This window comes from Ursus arctos, unplaced genomic scaffold, assembly GCF_023065955.2.
Source record: "Ursus arctos isolate Adak ecotype North America unplaced genomic scaffold, UrsArc2.0 scaffold_29, whole genome shotgun sequence".
In the NCBI taxonomy this organism is placed as follows: Eukaryota; Metazoa; Chordata; class Mammalia; order Carnivora; family Ursidae; genus Ursus; species Ursus arctos.
The window spans coordinates 4505000-4517888 of NW_026622974.1; the positions used below are offsets into that span (position 1 = coordinate 4505000).

General features: G+C 56.2%; 1 protein-coding gene across 1 annotated transcript in view; it reads left to right on the forward strand.

The window, feature by feature from the left end:
- Window positions 1–12889, forward strand: part of PTK7 (protein tyrosine kinase 7 (inactive)) — a 61418-nt gene that overhangs the window by 35726 nt on the left and 12803 nt on the right. The window contains exons 2-15 of the mRNA XM_026507412.4: window positions 1685–1972; window positions 2803–2905; window positions 3288–3478; window positions 3572–3722; window positions 4698–4846; window positions 5093–5359; window positions 7105–7238; window positions 7391–7526; window positions 7663–7782; window positions 9427–9576; window positions 9700–9850; window positions 9948–10075; window positions 11278–11481; window positions 12253–12408. Of these exons, the coding sequence (XP_026363197.1) occupies window positions 1685–1972; window positions 2803–2905; window positions 3288–3478; window positions 3572–3722; window positions 4698–4846; window positions 5093–5359; window positions 7105–7238; window positions 7391–7526; window positions 7663–7782; window positions 9427–9576; window positions 9700–9850; window positions 9948–10075; window positions 11278–11481; window positions 12253–12408 (2328 nt within the window). The remainder of the gene's footprint in view (window positions 1–1684; window positions 1973–2802; window positions 2906–3287; window positions 3479–3571; window positions 3723–4697; window positions 4847–5092; window positions 5360–7104; window positions 7239–7390; window positions 7527–7662; window positions 7783–9426; window positions 9577–9699; window positions 9851–9947; window positions 10076–11277; window positions 11482–12252; window positions 12409–12889) is intronic.

A 12889-nucleotide genomic window follows, 5' to 3' on the forward strand; every position in this document is an offset into this window, starting at 1 on the left:
TCTTTGGGTCATGGTCAAATGAGCTGTTTGATTTTGGGCAAATCCCTTAATTTCCCAGGACCTCAGTTTACCTCTCTGTTCTACAAAGGGGTTTGTACCGAGTTGCCCTGTGGGGACAGTCACATTCCTGTGTGGTGATTGGAAGTGAGTGGGATGTTTGAGATGTCAGGGTGATTGGGGCTGTGCTTGGCAGCGCCCCGAGGACAGATTTGTTAACCCGCACAGTGGGTGGGATAGCCCAGCATCGACGGCATTGGTCCCACCTGGAGAGCCGGCAGTGCCCCGTTGAGAAGTAATGGGGGTGGCTCTGGGCCCCTTCTGGCTCCGTGACTGTCTTGTGCGCTGGCACCTCTGAGAATGTTGGGAGATGGACCCACACTAAAGGTAGCCCCTCATCTGGACCTCACTCGGAGAGATCCTGGACTTGTCTTGATGCTGACTTTATGAGGAGACTGGCTCTTAGGCCCTAAAGTACCAAACTCCACCGTCAGGGGCTTGAACAGCACTCTTTGGGCCGAGGTTAGCCTCCATCGGTTTGGGAGGGGATGGCAGGACCCCCTTAGCCTCCTCTTGCCCTTACCAGGCCCAGTTTGGTCAGAGGCAGAGCCTGCGTCTGCAGGTAGCAGCCCCAGGAGGCCGATTTCTTCTTCCCGGAGGGGCTGCATGTCCTCTCCTGTGTCACCCACCCCTGGCAGGCGGGCCAGTGTTCCTGGCCCAGCGGTTCGGGGCCTCTGCAGGGCGCCCACATGGGCCAGGAACAAAGCCCAGTGTGTTACTCCTGCTGTCACCATGCCACCTGCCCAGCCCTGCCCTCCGCCTCCTCAACCCATCTGCTGCTCAGTATAGGTTTCTCGCTTTCCCTTTGTTCCCACTGGCTATGGTCCCACCCTTGGCTGCAGGGCCCCCCTTCTCTGTGGGTGCCCCTCCGGCCCCAGTCGGAGCCGGACGGTTGGGGTACAGGAGGCGGAATGCTCACCTCTCAACTTCGCCCAGAAAAGCCAGCCTTGGCCAGACATACTCTTAGCGATAGAGGGTAGGACGTGGGGGTGGCGCTGGCCTGTCTTTGGCAATAGCCGCAGATCTAGAGAATTTCAGCTTCCCCTGTGATGGGGTGGGTTTTTCCAGAGAATTCCCCGGGGGATGCTGGGCTGCAGAGCGTCTGCGGGTGGACCCTCAGTGGGGCTGAGTATGAGTAATCCTTCCAAGATGCCCTGTGGATCATGACTTAGGGTCAACATTCATTCTGGTTTCTGAAGATTGGTGGGGAGGGGGGCTGCCTGCTAATGTCTCCGGCTCCTCAGCCCAGCATCGGGACCCACGGGTCTGAGCCTCCTGGTGTCCCCACCCCTTGGGACTTCCTCTCTTGTCTGGGCTCTGGAGGCACTGACTGCAGGCACTGTTCACGGGCCATGAGCCTTGCCGTGTTCTGTGTAATCGCCCTGTGCCCCCTACCGACCGGTGCGCGCTGCGTCTCTGTAGACTACAGAGCGCCCAGCACAGTTGAAGAGTTTCTCAGGGGACACTTGGCAGTGTGGTCTCTCGATCCTTCTCTCCTGCACTTCCTGGACCCCTCCTGTGCGCAGAGCCCCTTTCCTCCTCCTGTGCACGGGGTGGTGGGTGACCTGCGTGAGGTTGGTGGCTGTAGCTCTTCCTGACGGTGCCTCTCCCCTGTCCCCATCTGCAGGTGCCCAGGCAGCCATTGTCTTCATCAAGGAGCCGTCCTCCCAGGATGCACTGCAGGGGCGCCGGGCGCTGCTCCGCTGTGAGGTCGAGGCTCCAGGCCCGGTACATGTGTACTGGCTGCTGGACGGGACCCCCGTCCAGGACACCGAGAGGCGTTTCGCCCAGGGCAGCAGCCTGAGCTTTGCCGCCGTGGACCGGCTGCAGGACTCCGGAGCCTTCCAGTGCGTGGCTCGGGACAACGCCACCGGAGAGGAGGCCCACAGTGCCAACGCCTCCTTCAACATCAAATGTGAGAGCCGGGGGGCTGTGCTCGCTCCTTGCTAGTCCCTCAGTTACTGAGCCCCGTGGGACCCCTCCTTTCCCTCAGCTTCTCCCATTTCCAGCTGAATGCACTTGCGGTCCGTTCTTTTCTGTGTGTGTGGAGAAGAGAAGTTTTCTTTTTTCTTTTTCTTTTTTTTAACTGTTTTTTTTTTATTTTAATGTTTTTTTATTATATTACGTTAGTCACCATGCAGTACATCCCTGGTTTCTGATGCAAAGTTCGATGATTCATTAGTTGCGTATGACACCCAGTGCACCATGCAATACGTGCCCTCCTTACTACCCATCACCGGTCTATCCCATTCCCCCACCCCCCTCCCCTCTGAAGCCCTCAGTTTGTTTCTCAGAGTCCATAGTCTCTCATGCTTCATTCCCCCTTCTGATTACCCCCCTTTCTTTATCCCTTTCTTCCCCTACCGATCTTCCTAGTTCTTATGTTCCATAGATGAGAGAAATCATATGATAATTGTCTTTCTAGAAATTTTATTTTTTCTGAAAGATTTTTTTTCTCCTTCAAGTCTAGGACCCTTGACCTGTTCGATGCTTTTGCAGGTGGCAAGGGCAGCGAGGCAGCGTGGCTGAGCGTCAGGGTTGACCTGCCATGGACTGGGTGGACAGTCTGTTTCTGACCCCCCCCCCCCCCGCATCCCCCTGTGTGTAGCCCTGGCCTCAGCTCTGCAGGGCTTCCCTGCGAGAGCCTGCAGGCCACGTCCTTTTCTGCTTTTCCTTCCCCTCCGCCCTCCCTGGCCCCCTTGCTCTGCCCCGCCCCTCACTCTGCCACCACGGCCTCTGTTGCAGGGATTGAGACTGGTCCTGTGGTCCTGAAGCATCCAGCCTCAGAAGCTGAGATCCAGCCACAGACCCAGGTCACGCTGCGTTGTCACATTGACGGGCACCCTCGGTAAGGAGCCGACTTTGAGGGTGGGAATGGCGAGGGTTATTCTAGACAAGTAGGGGTGTCTCCCCGAAACCCGGACTCTATTCAGAGGCACCTTGCTTCATTCCGTAACCACCCCTGCCTGCCCGGATGCTGCTCCACGCTAGCCCCTAGTGACCCGAGGAGGAGGCATGATCCTGGATTCTGGGAGCAGAGTTAGAGAAACTCAACCTGATGATGCCCCTGAATTATTGTCTGCCCTTGTGCAAGTCGCTTCCCCTCCCAGGCCTCAATTTCCCCATTTGTAAACCGAGGGGTCTAGCCCCGGCCCTCCGATTCTGTATCTTGTCCACTGGCCATCTGAGTACCCCCTGCCTCCCTGCTGCTGACCCCCTCGGCCCTGCAGGCCTACCTACCAGTGGTTCCGAGATGGGAGCCCCCTCTCCGATGGCCAGAGCAATCACACAGTCAGCAGCAAGGAGCGAAACCTGACCCTGCGGCCGGCCAGCCCTGAGCACAGTGGCCTCTACTCCTGCTGTGCCCAAAACGCCTTTGGCCAGACCTGCAGCAGCCAGAACTTCACCTTGAGCATTGCGGGTGAGCCCGGGGTGGGGATGGAGAAGGTGCAGCAGGGATGGGAGGGGCCTCCCCACTCTGCCCGCTCACGTACCTGTGCTTCTCCCACTCCAGACGAGAGCTTTGCCAGGGTAGTGCTGGCACCTCAGGACATCGTAGTGGCAAGGAACGAGGAGGCCATGTTCCACTGTCAGTTCTCAGCCCAGCCACCCCCAAGCCTGCAGTGGGTCTTTGAAGATGAGACTCCCATCACTAACCGCAGCCGGTAAGGCGTCTGGCAAGGGGCCTTCAAGTATGGTGGTACAGGTTGTGTGCTGTACAGATGCATTCTCTGTAAGAATGGGATTAGTACTGCAGACATCCTAGACCTATACATGTATTACTTCGAGTTTCCAGCAGATGGCAGTAGAATGTCTTGCTGTTACAAAATGAGTTCAACAAAGGGAAGCCTCCCGGAAGGGCATCTTTTTCCAGTTCACGCAAAGGCACTGTATGAGCTGGTGGTGGCTCTGTTCTCTCCCCACTCTCCTCCTGCCTATATGGGTCTTCTGGGATGGGAGTAGAGATCCAGGGTTGGAGGGATAGAGGGGACCTGGTGACCATTGTCTGGATAGGAAGGCCCTGGATGGTAAGGTTACCTTATATGCATACGCACACACACATACACACACGTACTTTTTGGAGGAAGCAACCACTTCCAGAAGGTTCTGGGTGGTGTCAGCTCCTTTATCTGGGCTTTTGTCCTTCCCTGGGCCGAATGAGAGCAGAGAGCTCCTTTGTGGTGCCAGCATGGCCTTGGTCCTCGGGGGTGTGGCTCTCTAGGCTAGGGGATCCCACCTGGCTTCAGCCCTGAAGATGTCATGAGCAGGTCATCTGGTGTGGCCGAGGGGCTCCTGACTGTTGGGGCTGGGGGCCTTACTGGCAGGCTCGTCTTAACCCTGCGGGAAGGTGGCCCTCTGTGTCCACAGCTGCACGCTGTTGATGACTCACTGTCTCCCATGACAATGTGGCTTACCTCGCCACCCCAAAAGCTGAGTCTGCTGTAGGTGGAACACACCTGTGCACAAACATGAATGAGTACACGCATGTACGTGTACACACACACACACACATCCCGACGTGGCATGGGGGCTTCCTTCTCTCTGTCCTGTTCCTGGCCAATTCCTTCCGGTACCTCTGGCCTTCGCAGCATGGGGTTCCATCTCATTCCCTTCCAAATAGCGCTCTCTCCTCTTTGCAGTCCCCCGCACCTCCGCAGAGCCACTGTGTTTGCCAATGGGTCCCTGCTGCTGACTCAGGTCCGGCCGCGCAACGCAGGGGTCTACCGCTGCATAGGCCACGGGCAGAGGGGCCCTCCCGTCGTCCTTGAGGCCACGCTTCACCTGGCAGGTGGGTCCCTGGATCTGGGCTGCTGAAGTGGGGGAACATTCTTGGCACGTAGAGAGTTAGGCTCCTGGGTCCTCTCAGAAAGCAGCTTGGCTGGCAGAGAGAGGAAGAGGATGCTGGGGCGGGAAGAGGAGAGGCAGCATTTTAGGGGTTTGTGTTACAAAGGGCCAAAGCTTGCTGTGGGAGAGCATGGGGTACCCTGAGACCCACAGTAATCAGGTGGTTTGCCTCCTGCTCCCCTCCCTGCAGAGATCGAAGACATGCTGCCATTTGAGCCACGGGTGTTCACAGCTGGCCGTGAGGAGCGTGTGGCCTGTTTGCCCCCTCAGGGTCTGCCGGAGCCCCGTGTGTGGTGGGAGCATGCGGGAGCCCGGCTGCCCACCCACGGCAGAGTCTTCCAGGAAGGCCACGAACTGGTGTTTGCTGGTACCGCGGAGAGCGACGCTGGTGTCTACACCTGTCACGCTGCCAACCTGGCCGGTCAGCGGCGACAGGACGTCAACATCACTGTGGCCAGTGAGCACCTTTGCCCTGAGGGACGAGGCGAGGTGGAGGGGAGCTCGGGTCCCATGACAAGGCCTTGGTCTCTGGGTGTGACGTGCAGAGGCCCCCCTGGGGCTCACCTGAGGCCCTCTCAGCTCTGGTTTCTGCACGCTGGGGACTCAGCTGCTGGGAGGTGATGTTGGAGTAGACCGTGAAGAGCCAGGCACAGAAGGTGGGGTGACAGCCCACACAGAAAAATAGTCGTTTTGACTTCAGAGCAAGAGCAAGGGACTGGGGTTCTAGAGACCCAGGTCCCACCCTTTCCCCCATGCTCAGAGGGACGATATGTGGCAAGCCACCTTCTTTGCCAGGGCTCAGTCTCTTTATCCATAAAATGGAGCTGATAGCCCACTACCTACCCTGCAAGACGGTCAGAAAGATCAAATGTGCTTGTGGTCAGCTGGTAGGTCGGCTGGTGGCTGCCCATTCCCTGGTGGCCTGATTCGCGTGTCTCGAGGTTGATGGAGGATGTATCTACGGGGTGCCTCAGGTGTCTCCCCATGGGTGCTGCAGCAGACCAGCTCGGGGCTCCTCACCCAGTGGTGGAAGCCTCCAGCCTTCTCAAGGCATGCACTCAGCAGTTGCCCAGCGTGACTTCCACTGGGCTCTGTGTTGGGCCAGGCCCGTCACCGGCCACCCAGACTGTAGGCAGGAGAGAAGTAGGCTGTCTCCAGCTGGGGAAAGTGGCAGCAACACGGTGCAAAGAAACAAGGGATGGGAGAACTGTTTACGACCTTCTTTGCAAACAATCTCCCTCCCCGAGTCAGACGTGAAGTCCTTGTAGGGTTTCGAGTCGGAGAGTGACATTCTCAAATGATCACTCTCAGCTGTTCTGAGAAGACCAGACTGTGAGGGGCAGGAGTCAAGACAGGGAGCCCAGTTGGTAGATGACTGTAATCACTCGGGGGAGGTGTCGACGGGCCTGGAACAGAGCGGTAGCAGTGGAGGTGAGATAGGTGGTCAAATTCAGGATTTGGGGGAGCTCAAGTAGATAGGGTTTGTGCAGAATGGATGTGACAGGAGGGGCTATAGAGAGGGAAGTCAAGGCTAGGTTTTGACCTCTGCTGTTGGCTGCATAGGGACAGTGTTTGCTGAGGTAGGAAAAACGGGGACAAGCTGGTTCTGGGGAACTCACTTGTTCTCTTTGGTACATGTAACGCTCAGATGCCTATCGGATATCCAGCTGGAGGTGCGGTAGGCAGTTGGGTTGGCAAGTCTGAAGCTCGTGGGGAGAGAGGCCAGGAGTCAGGGTATAGGTTTGGGAATCATGCACTCATATATGGCATTGAAGGCCACGGACTGGCTGCGATCTCAGGGAACGAGGATGGCTAAAGCAGAGCAGGGATCTGAGGACCGAGCCTTGGAGCATTTCAGTGTAAGGAAAAGAGCAAGGGTTTTGGAGGCACATGGACCGGGGATCTGAATCCTATCTATTAGGTATTAGCACATCCCATTACTACTTTAAACCTCTGTCTTCTCAGCTGTAAAATGGGTCTAGAAATACATACATATGGGGTTTATTGTGACCATTAACTAAGAGCATGTTCCAAGTGTGCTGCCCATAGGCCCTCACTAAAGGGTCGTTGTTGCACTTTTCACTAGAGCAGACAGGGGCTTCTGAACTTGGGGTTGAGTGTGGGATTCGAATTTTGAGGCATTGTTTCCTTAGGTTTTGCAGAAATGTTCATTGGTCTTCTTTTCCCTCCCTGTCCCTCTAGCTGTGCCCACGTGGCTGAAGAAGCCCCAAGACAGCCAGCTGGAGGAGGGCAAGCCAGGCTATTTGCATTGCCTGACCCAGGCCACACCAAAACCCACAGTCGTCTGGTACAGAAACCAGATGCTCATCTCGGAGGTGAGAATGAGGCTTACTCCTGGTGAAAGGGGGCAGAATCCCCTTCCGGGGCTCTCCTCTGTGATCAGCTCCCTAGCACTCCTTCCCCCGAAGCTCCCCTGAAGACGCTTGTGGAGCTGAGACCCCCCACAGTCCCTTAATGTGTGCCACAGGACTCGCGGTTCGAAGTCTCCAAGAACGGGACCTTGCGCATCAACAGCGTGGAGGTGTATGATGGCACGTGGTACCGCTGCGTGAGCAGCACCCCAGCCGGCAGCATCGAGGCCCAAGCCCGGGTCCAGGTGCTGGGTGAGTGCCCGTGGGGGGGTGCGCCTGGCCCAGGGGAGGGAGCAGCAGGGGCCCAGATCTTCAGGCCTGCCCTGGCCTCTCGGGCTGCCTTGGTTGTCTCTCTTTCCACTCACCCACCCTCCCTCTGCTGAAACAGAAAAGCTCAAGTTCACACCACCGCCCCGGCCGCAGCAGTGCATGGAGTTTGACAAGGAGGCCACGGTGCCCTGCTCAGCCACAGGCCGAGAAAAGCCTACTATTAAGTGGATTCGGGCAGGTGGGTACCAGGTGGGCATGGAGTGGGGGCAGGTAGGACAGTCCACGGGTCAGATGTATGCGTGTCCAAGGACCAGCCGAGGGCCCAGCACCCTGCCAGGAACTGTGGGAAAGACAAGAAATGTGGGGCCGATTTACAGTCTAGTTAGGAAGAAAGGAGCCAGACACCAGGGAGGTCAGGTTATGACATTAGACATCATGGACAATGATTGAGGCAGCAAGGGATTGGCTTGGCCCAGACAGTGCTGTGAAGTCCTCCCTCTCCCTTCAAAATAGTCATCCTTGGGGACAGAAAGGTAACATGGGCTCCTTTAGAAAATTCGTGGGGGCGCCTGGCAGGCTCAGTCAGTAGAGCACTGGACTCTTGATCTTGGGGTTGTGAGTTACACCCCTACATTGAGGGTAGAATTGACTTAAAAAATCACATCTTTAGGGGCACCTGGGTGGCTCAGTTGGTTGGACGTCTGACTCTTGGTTTTGGCTCGTGTCATGATCTCAAGGTCATGTGATTGGGCTCTGAGCTGGGTGTGGAGCCTGCTTTGATTCCCTCTCTCCCTCTCCCCCTCACCCCCCCCCCCCCCACCGCATGCACACTCTCCTCTCTCTAAAAAAAAAGAGAAGAGAAAAGGAAAAAAAAAAACTTTAAAAAAGAATAAACAAGAAATTTTTGGGGGGAAATGCGTAATCCCGCTATCCATCATCTTTGGGTGTGTGCCCCCTTCTTTTTCTATGTATATCTTTCTGTTTGCACATAACAATTTTATTGAATATATAATTTTCACTTATTAAATTTACTTGAGTAAGTCATGCTTACTATAGAAAAAGAAGATACAGTTAATTATGTAATTTTATACCCTTTTTTACTTAACGTTCTCAAGCATTTCCACATGCTTTTATACATGAACTTTGGTTTTGCTGATTGTACTAATATTCTGATGATTTTCTTCACTGTAATTACTTAAATATTCCCTTAATGAGGGAGATTTAGGGTGTTTACCAGCCTCCCTCTCTTCCTCTCTGCCTTTCTCGCTCTCTCTTTTTATTGCTGCAATAAACATCCTTAAGCCAAAGTTTTTTCTGGATTTGGGTTTATTTCCTTTGGGAGAGATTCCCAGAAGTGGAATAATTATGTATGAAAGGGTATGCACATTTTTGCAACCCTTGCTGTAGATTGCCAAGTTGTCTGTCAAGGGGCTGGAGCAGTTTTTACATTTCCGTGAGTAGTACGAGCTAGAGAGTAGGACTGCGGGCTTCGGGGATGAAGCAGGGTCTCCCCGCAGCTTTCTGTCAGAGGTGGGGCTCCAAACGGATCTGAAGCCTGGCTGGGAAAGGGCAGGAAAGGATTCTAGGAGTGAGAAGTGACAGGAGGTGAGGGTGAGAACAAGGCAAAGTCAGGGCCCCATTGGAAGTCCAGTTTTGCAGGAGTGAGATGTTGTACAGGGCAGTGGAAGGAGGTGAGACTGAGAAATTGGAAAAAGCAGCAAGTAACGGGGGGGTTCCCAGCGTCTGGTTCAGCAGTTTGGACTTTGTGGGTCGTCAGGAGCAACGAACAACACCTTTTTGAGTAGAGCCGGGTGACAGAGCGCACTGCCAGCTACCCTGTGACTCTGGTCAAGCCTGTAATTTCCCTTCATCGCCCCCACAGATGGGAGCAGCCTCCCAGAGTGGGTGACAGACAACGCTGGGACGCTGCACTTCTCCAGGGTGACCCGTGATGACGCCGGCAACTACACTTGCATTGCCTCCAATGGACTGCAGGGCCAGATCCGTGCCCACGTCCAGCTTACCGTGGCAGGTGCGACCGTGGCAGGGCCCTGGGGCTGGGGCTGGCAGGCCCTGGGCTGGCGGGGGGCAGCCCACACCCTGCCAACCCCGTGGCTCACTGCTCCCCACCCCTTCTTGGGCTCTTCCCATCCAGTTTTCATCACCTTCAAGGTGGAGCCAGAGCGCACGACTGTGTACCAGGGCCACACAGCCCTGCTGCGGTGTGAGGCCCAGGGGGACCCCAAGCCGCTCATTCAGTGGAAGGGCAAAGACCGCATCCTGGACCCCACCAAGCTGGGACCGAGGTAGGGCCGTCTGCTTCCCTGACCCACCGCACCTCTCCTGCAGCCGGTCTTCCGAGGAGCTGGGGAGGTGCCAGCACTGTGGCTTCTCTCCTGGCAGGATGCACATCTTCCAGAATGGCTCCCTGGTGATCCACGATGTGGCCCCCGAGGACTCAGGCCGCTACACCTGCATCGCGGGCAATAGCTGTAACATCAAGCACACGGAGGCCCCCCTCTACGTTGTGGGTATGTGCTGGGGAGCGGTGTCCTGCACAGGAAGTGCTGGGGCCAGACTTCCTTCTCATCTTTGTTTTCATCGGCTCCCTGTATACGGAAGACACTGAGATCCTCTTTGTGTTGGCGGCTGGGATTCAGCTTGGGTCCCCTTTACCCTGCTGTGGCATCGTGTCAGGTTCCTTGCCGGGCTGTTGCTGATTTAACATTCCACAGCCTGTGTGCATGTGTGTGTGCGTGTTGGGAGGGCATGGGGGTGGTGCTCTTGTCCTGAAATGCTTCTTCCCAGAAGCAGCTGCAACCTATCTCTGGGTGGGCAGGGAGGGGAGCAGGCCAGGGTGCAGCAGGGAAGGGTTCCTTTGCCCTGGAGGCCCAGAGCAGATGATGCATCAGGTGAAGGGCTCTGAGAGTCAAGGCCTCGGGTTCAGGTCTGGCTTCTCCTGCTCACCAGCTCTATGCCCATGAGGTGTCATTTCCTCTCCAGGGGCTTGGTTCTGCATCTGTAAGATGAGAGTGGTTTCAATGAGAAGTTCTCACACTTGTGGTTTAGTAGCAGAACTGTTTTTCTAGACAAAATATTCTGTGGAACTTTGAATGGATAGTAGCAAAGTGATAAAGCCCCTTGGTTGAAACCTTAGCTGTGGGCCGGAGTCAGGGGATCCTGCATGGTCTCCCTCATGGGCCTCTCTCCCTCAGTTTCCCTCATGATTCCTGGCTCCTCTTTCACTGTGGGACGCTAGGCTATTGAAAGCCCCTAGACTAGAAGATCCTTTCCATAAACAGCGTTTCTTGAAGAACTGGCTCTGTGTCAGGCAGTGTCTGGGATCCTAAATCAGGAATTCCCAAATGCTGCTCTTCAGGGCCTGGTTCAAGATACCAAGTCACCTAGGAAGCTTGTTAAGGATAGCGTGGGTTTGTGTCAGCATCCTGACAGTGCCATTTTTTACATGCGTCCCTAGCCTCATCTTTCAGAGGCGCACCAGGGACTCACTGGCCTCATGTCCTTCAGAACTTCTGTGACCTTGGTGGGGCCCATGGACCCAGCCGTTGTTCAAGCCAGTGACAGTGGTGACCCTCCCTGGTTCTCTGGCTCCGTCAGGCCACGGAGTGTCTGGGAGGTGTGGTCTGTGTAGGGTGGGGAGGGGCTGGTAGCGAAGGAGGGCTGGGTTTGCTTCCCTGGCCCCCCCAGCCAGACCCTTCTGTGTGTCTCTCAGACAAGCCGGTGCTGGAGGAGTCCGAGGGCCCGGGCAGCCCTCCCCCCTACAAGATGATCCAGACCATCGGGCTGTCCGTGGGCGCTGCCGTGGCCTACATCATTGCCGTGCTGGGCCTTATGTTTTACTGCAAGAAGCGCTGCAAGGCCAAGCGCCTTCAGAAGCAGCCTGAGGCGGAGGAGCCAGAGATGGAGTGTCTCAATGGTGAGGAGCGGTGGCGGGGAGGCGGGGCCGCTGTGCAGGCGCTGGGCGCCCCCCGGCGGCCACACAGAGAGCTGTGCGCTGGGTAACCGGGGCCCGGGCAGAGCTGCCCCACCCCTAGCAGGAAGCCGGGAGTTGGCCCATTCCCAGGCCGTGGGGGCTGAGCAGCCTGGCTCAGGACCTCGCTGGGGCCTCGGGGCCAGCGTCTCCGTTGCCGGCCTGCTCTTCCCTGCCCTGCTAAACCACGGGTGCAGTCAGTACTCGCATTCGTGTTTCTGTAGCACATCTGTCTTCCCCCTTCGTCTTCGAGTTCCCCCAGGGGCATTCTGTCTGTGTCCCTGCTCCGACCCTTCCCCTCAGAGCATTGCTGGGCTGCCCCTATCCGTTTAGGCATTCAGGAGCAGGGCCTGGGTCTCCCTCATTGTGATTCCCCTTTGTGCCCGATTAGGGCTTCACACAGAGGAGGCCCCCACGAAAGCAAAGCCCCTTACATTGATGTAGTGTCCGGGGGCCGGTGGCTCAGATGAGACTCGTGTCCTGGTTCCGTTCCAGAGGTGGTAATCAGCTGCGTCAGTCGGTGGTTGTACTCTGAGGGACGCCTATACCCCCTACCCCATCAGTTCACCAGTTGCACTGGCCTTTTTGCGTGGAAGCTGATTGGACCCGCTTGACGGCAGTAGAGGTCTGGGGGAGAGAAGCGAGGTCTCCATGGTGGCCAGAGTATCTGGTCTCATGTTGCTCCCCGCCGTCGCCCACCATGCCCCTTCTTCCCAGGTGGGCCTTTGCAGAATGGGCAGCCCTCCGCAGAGATCCAAGAGGAAGTGGCCTTGACCAGCTTGGGCTCTGGCCCTGCGGCCACCAACAAACGCCACAGCACGACTGACAAGATGCACTTCCCGAGGACCAGCCTGCAGCCCATCACCACACTGGGTATGCTGCCTTGGCCACAACTGTCACATCGTAATGACAGGCCTGTCTGGAGGCTCGGTTAGGGTCTCTGGCTCTGATGTCCCTAAAACCCAGTACGTGGGAGCCGGGGGCAGGAAGCCGAGGGGAGATAAGTCCAGTGCGTCCCCGGTGCCTGTCCATGGCTCCCCTCCCCAGCTCTCGTCATTTCTGTGATTGTTTATTTGGTGTTTCCTTCAGATGGGCTGCCTTTAAAAACAAAACAAAACAAAATTAATGCAAGTTAGTGTTGTTCTAGGAAAAAATGTGAGAAATTTGGGATTCGTGGTAGTTAAATTTTTTTCTGAGTATACATTAAAACAGGTAACTATTAACACGTTTATCAAGAGCCGCCTAAAATTGTCAAACAAGCCATCCTTTGGAAAATGCCGGGTATTAATTCTACCCCTCGGTTGTACTGTTGTTGGAGACCATGAAGTCCAGGGTGGGTGGGGTGGGGAGTGGT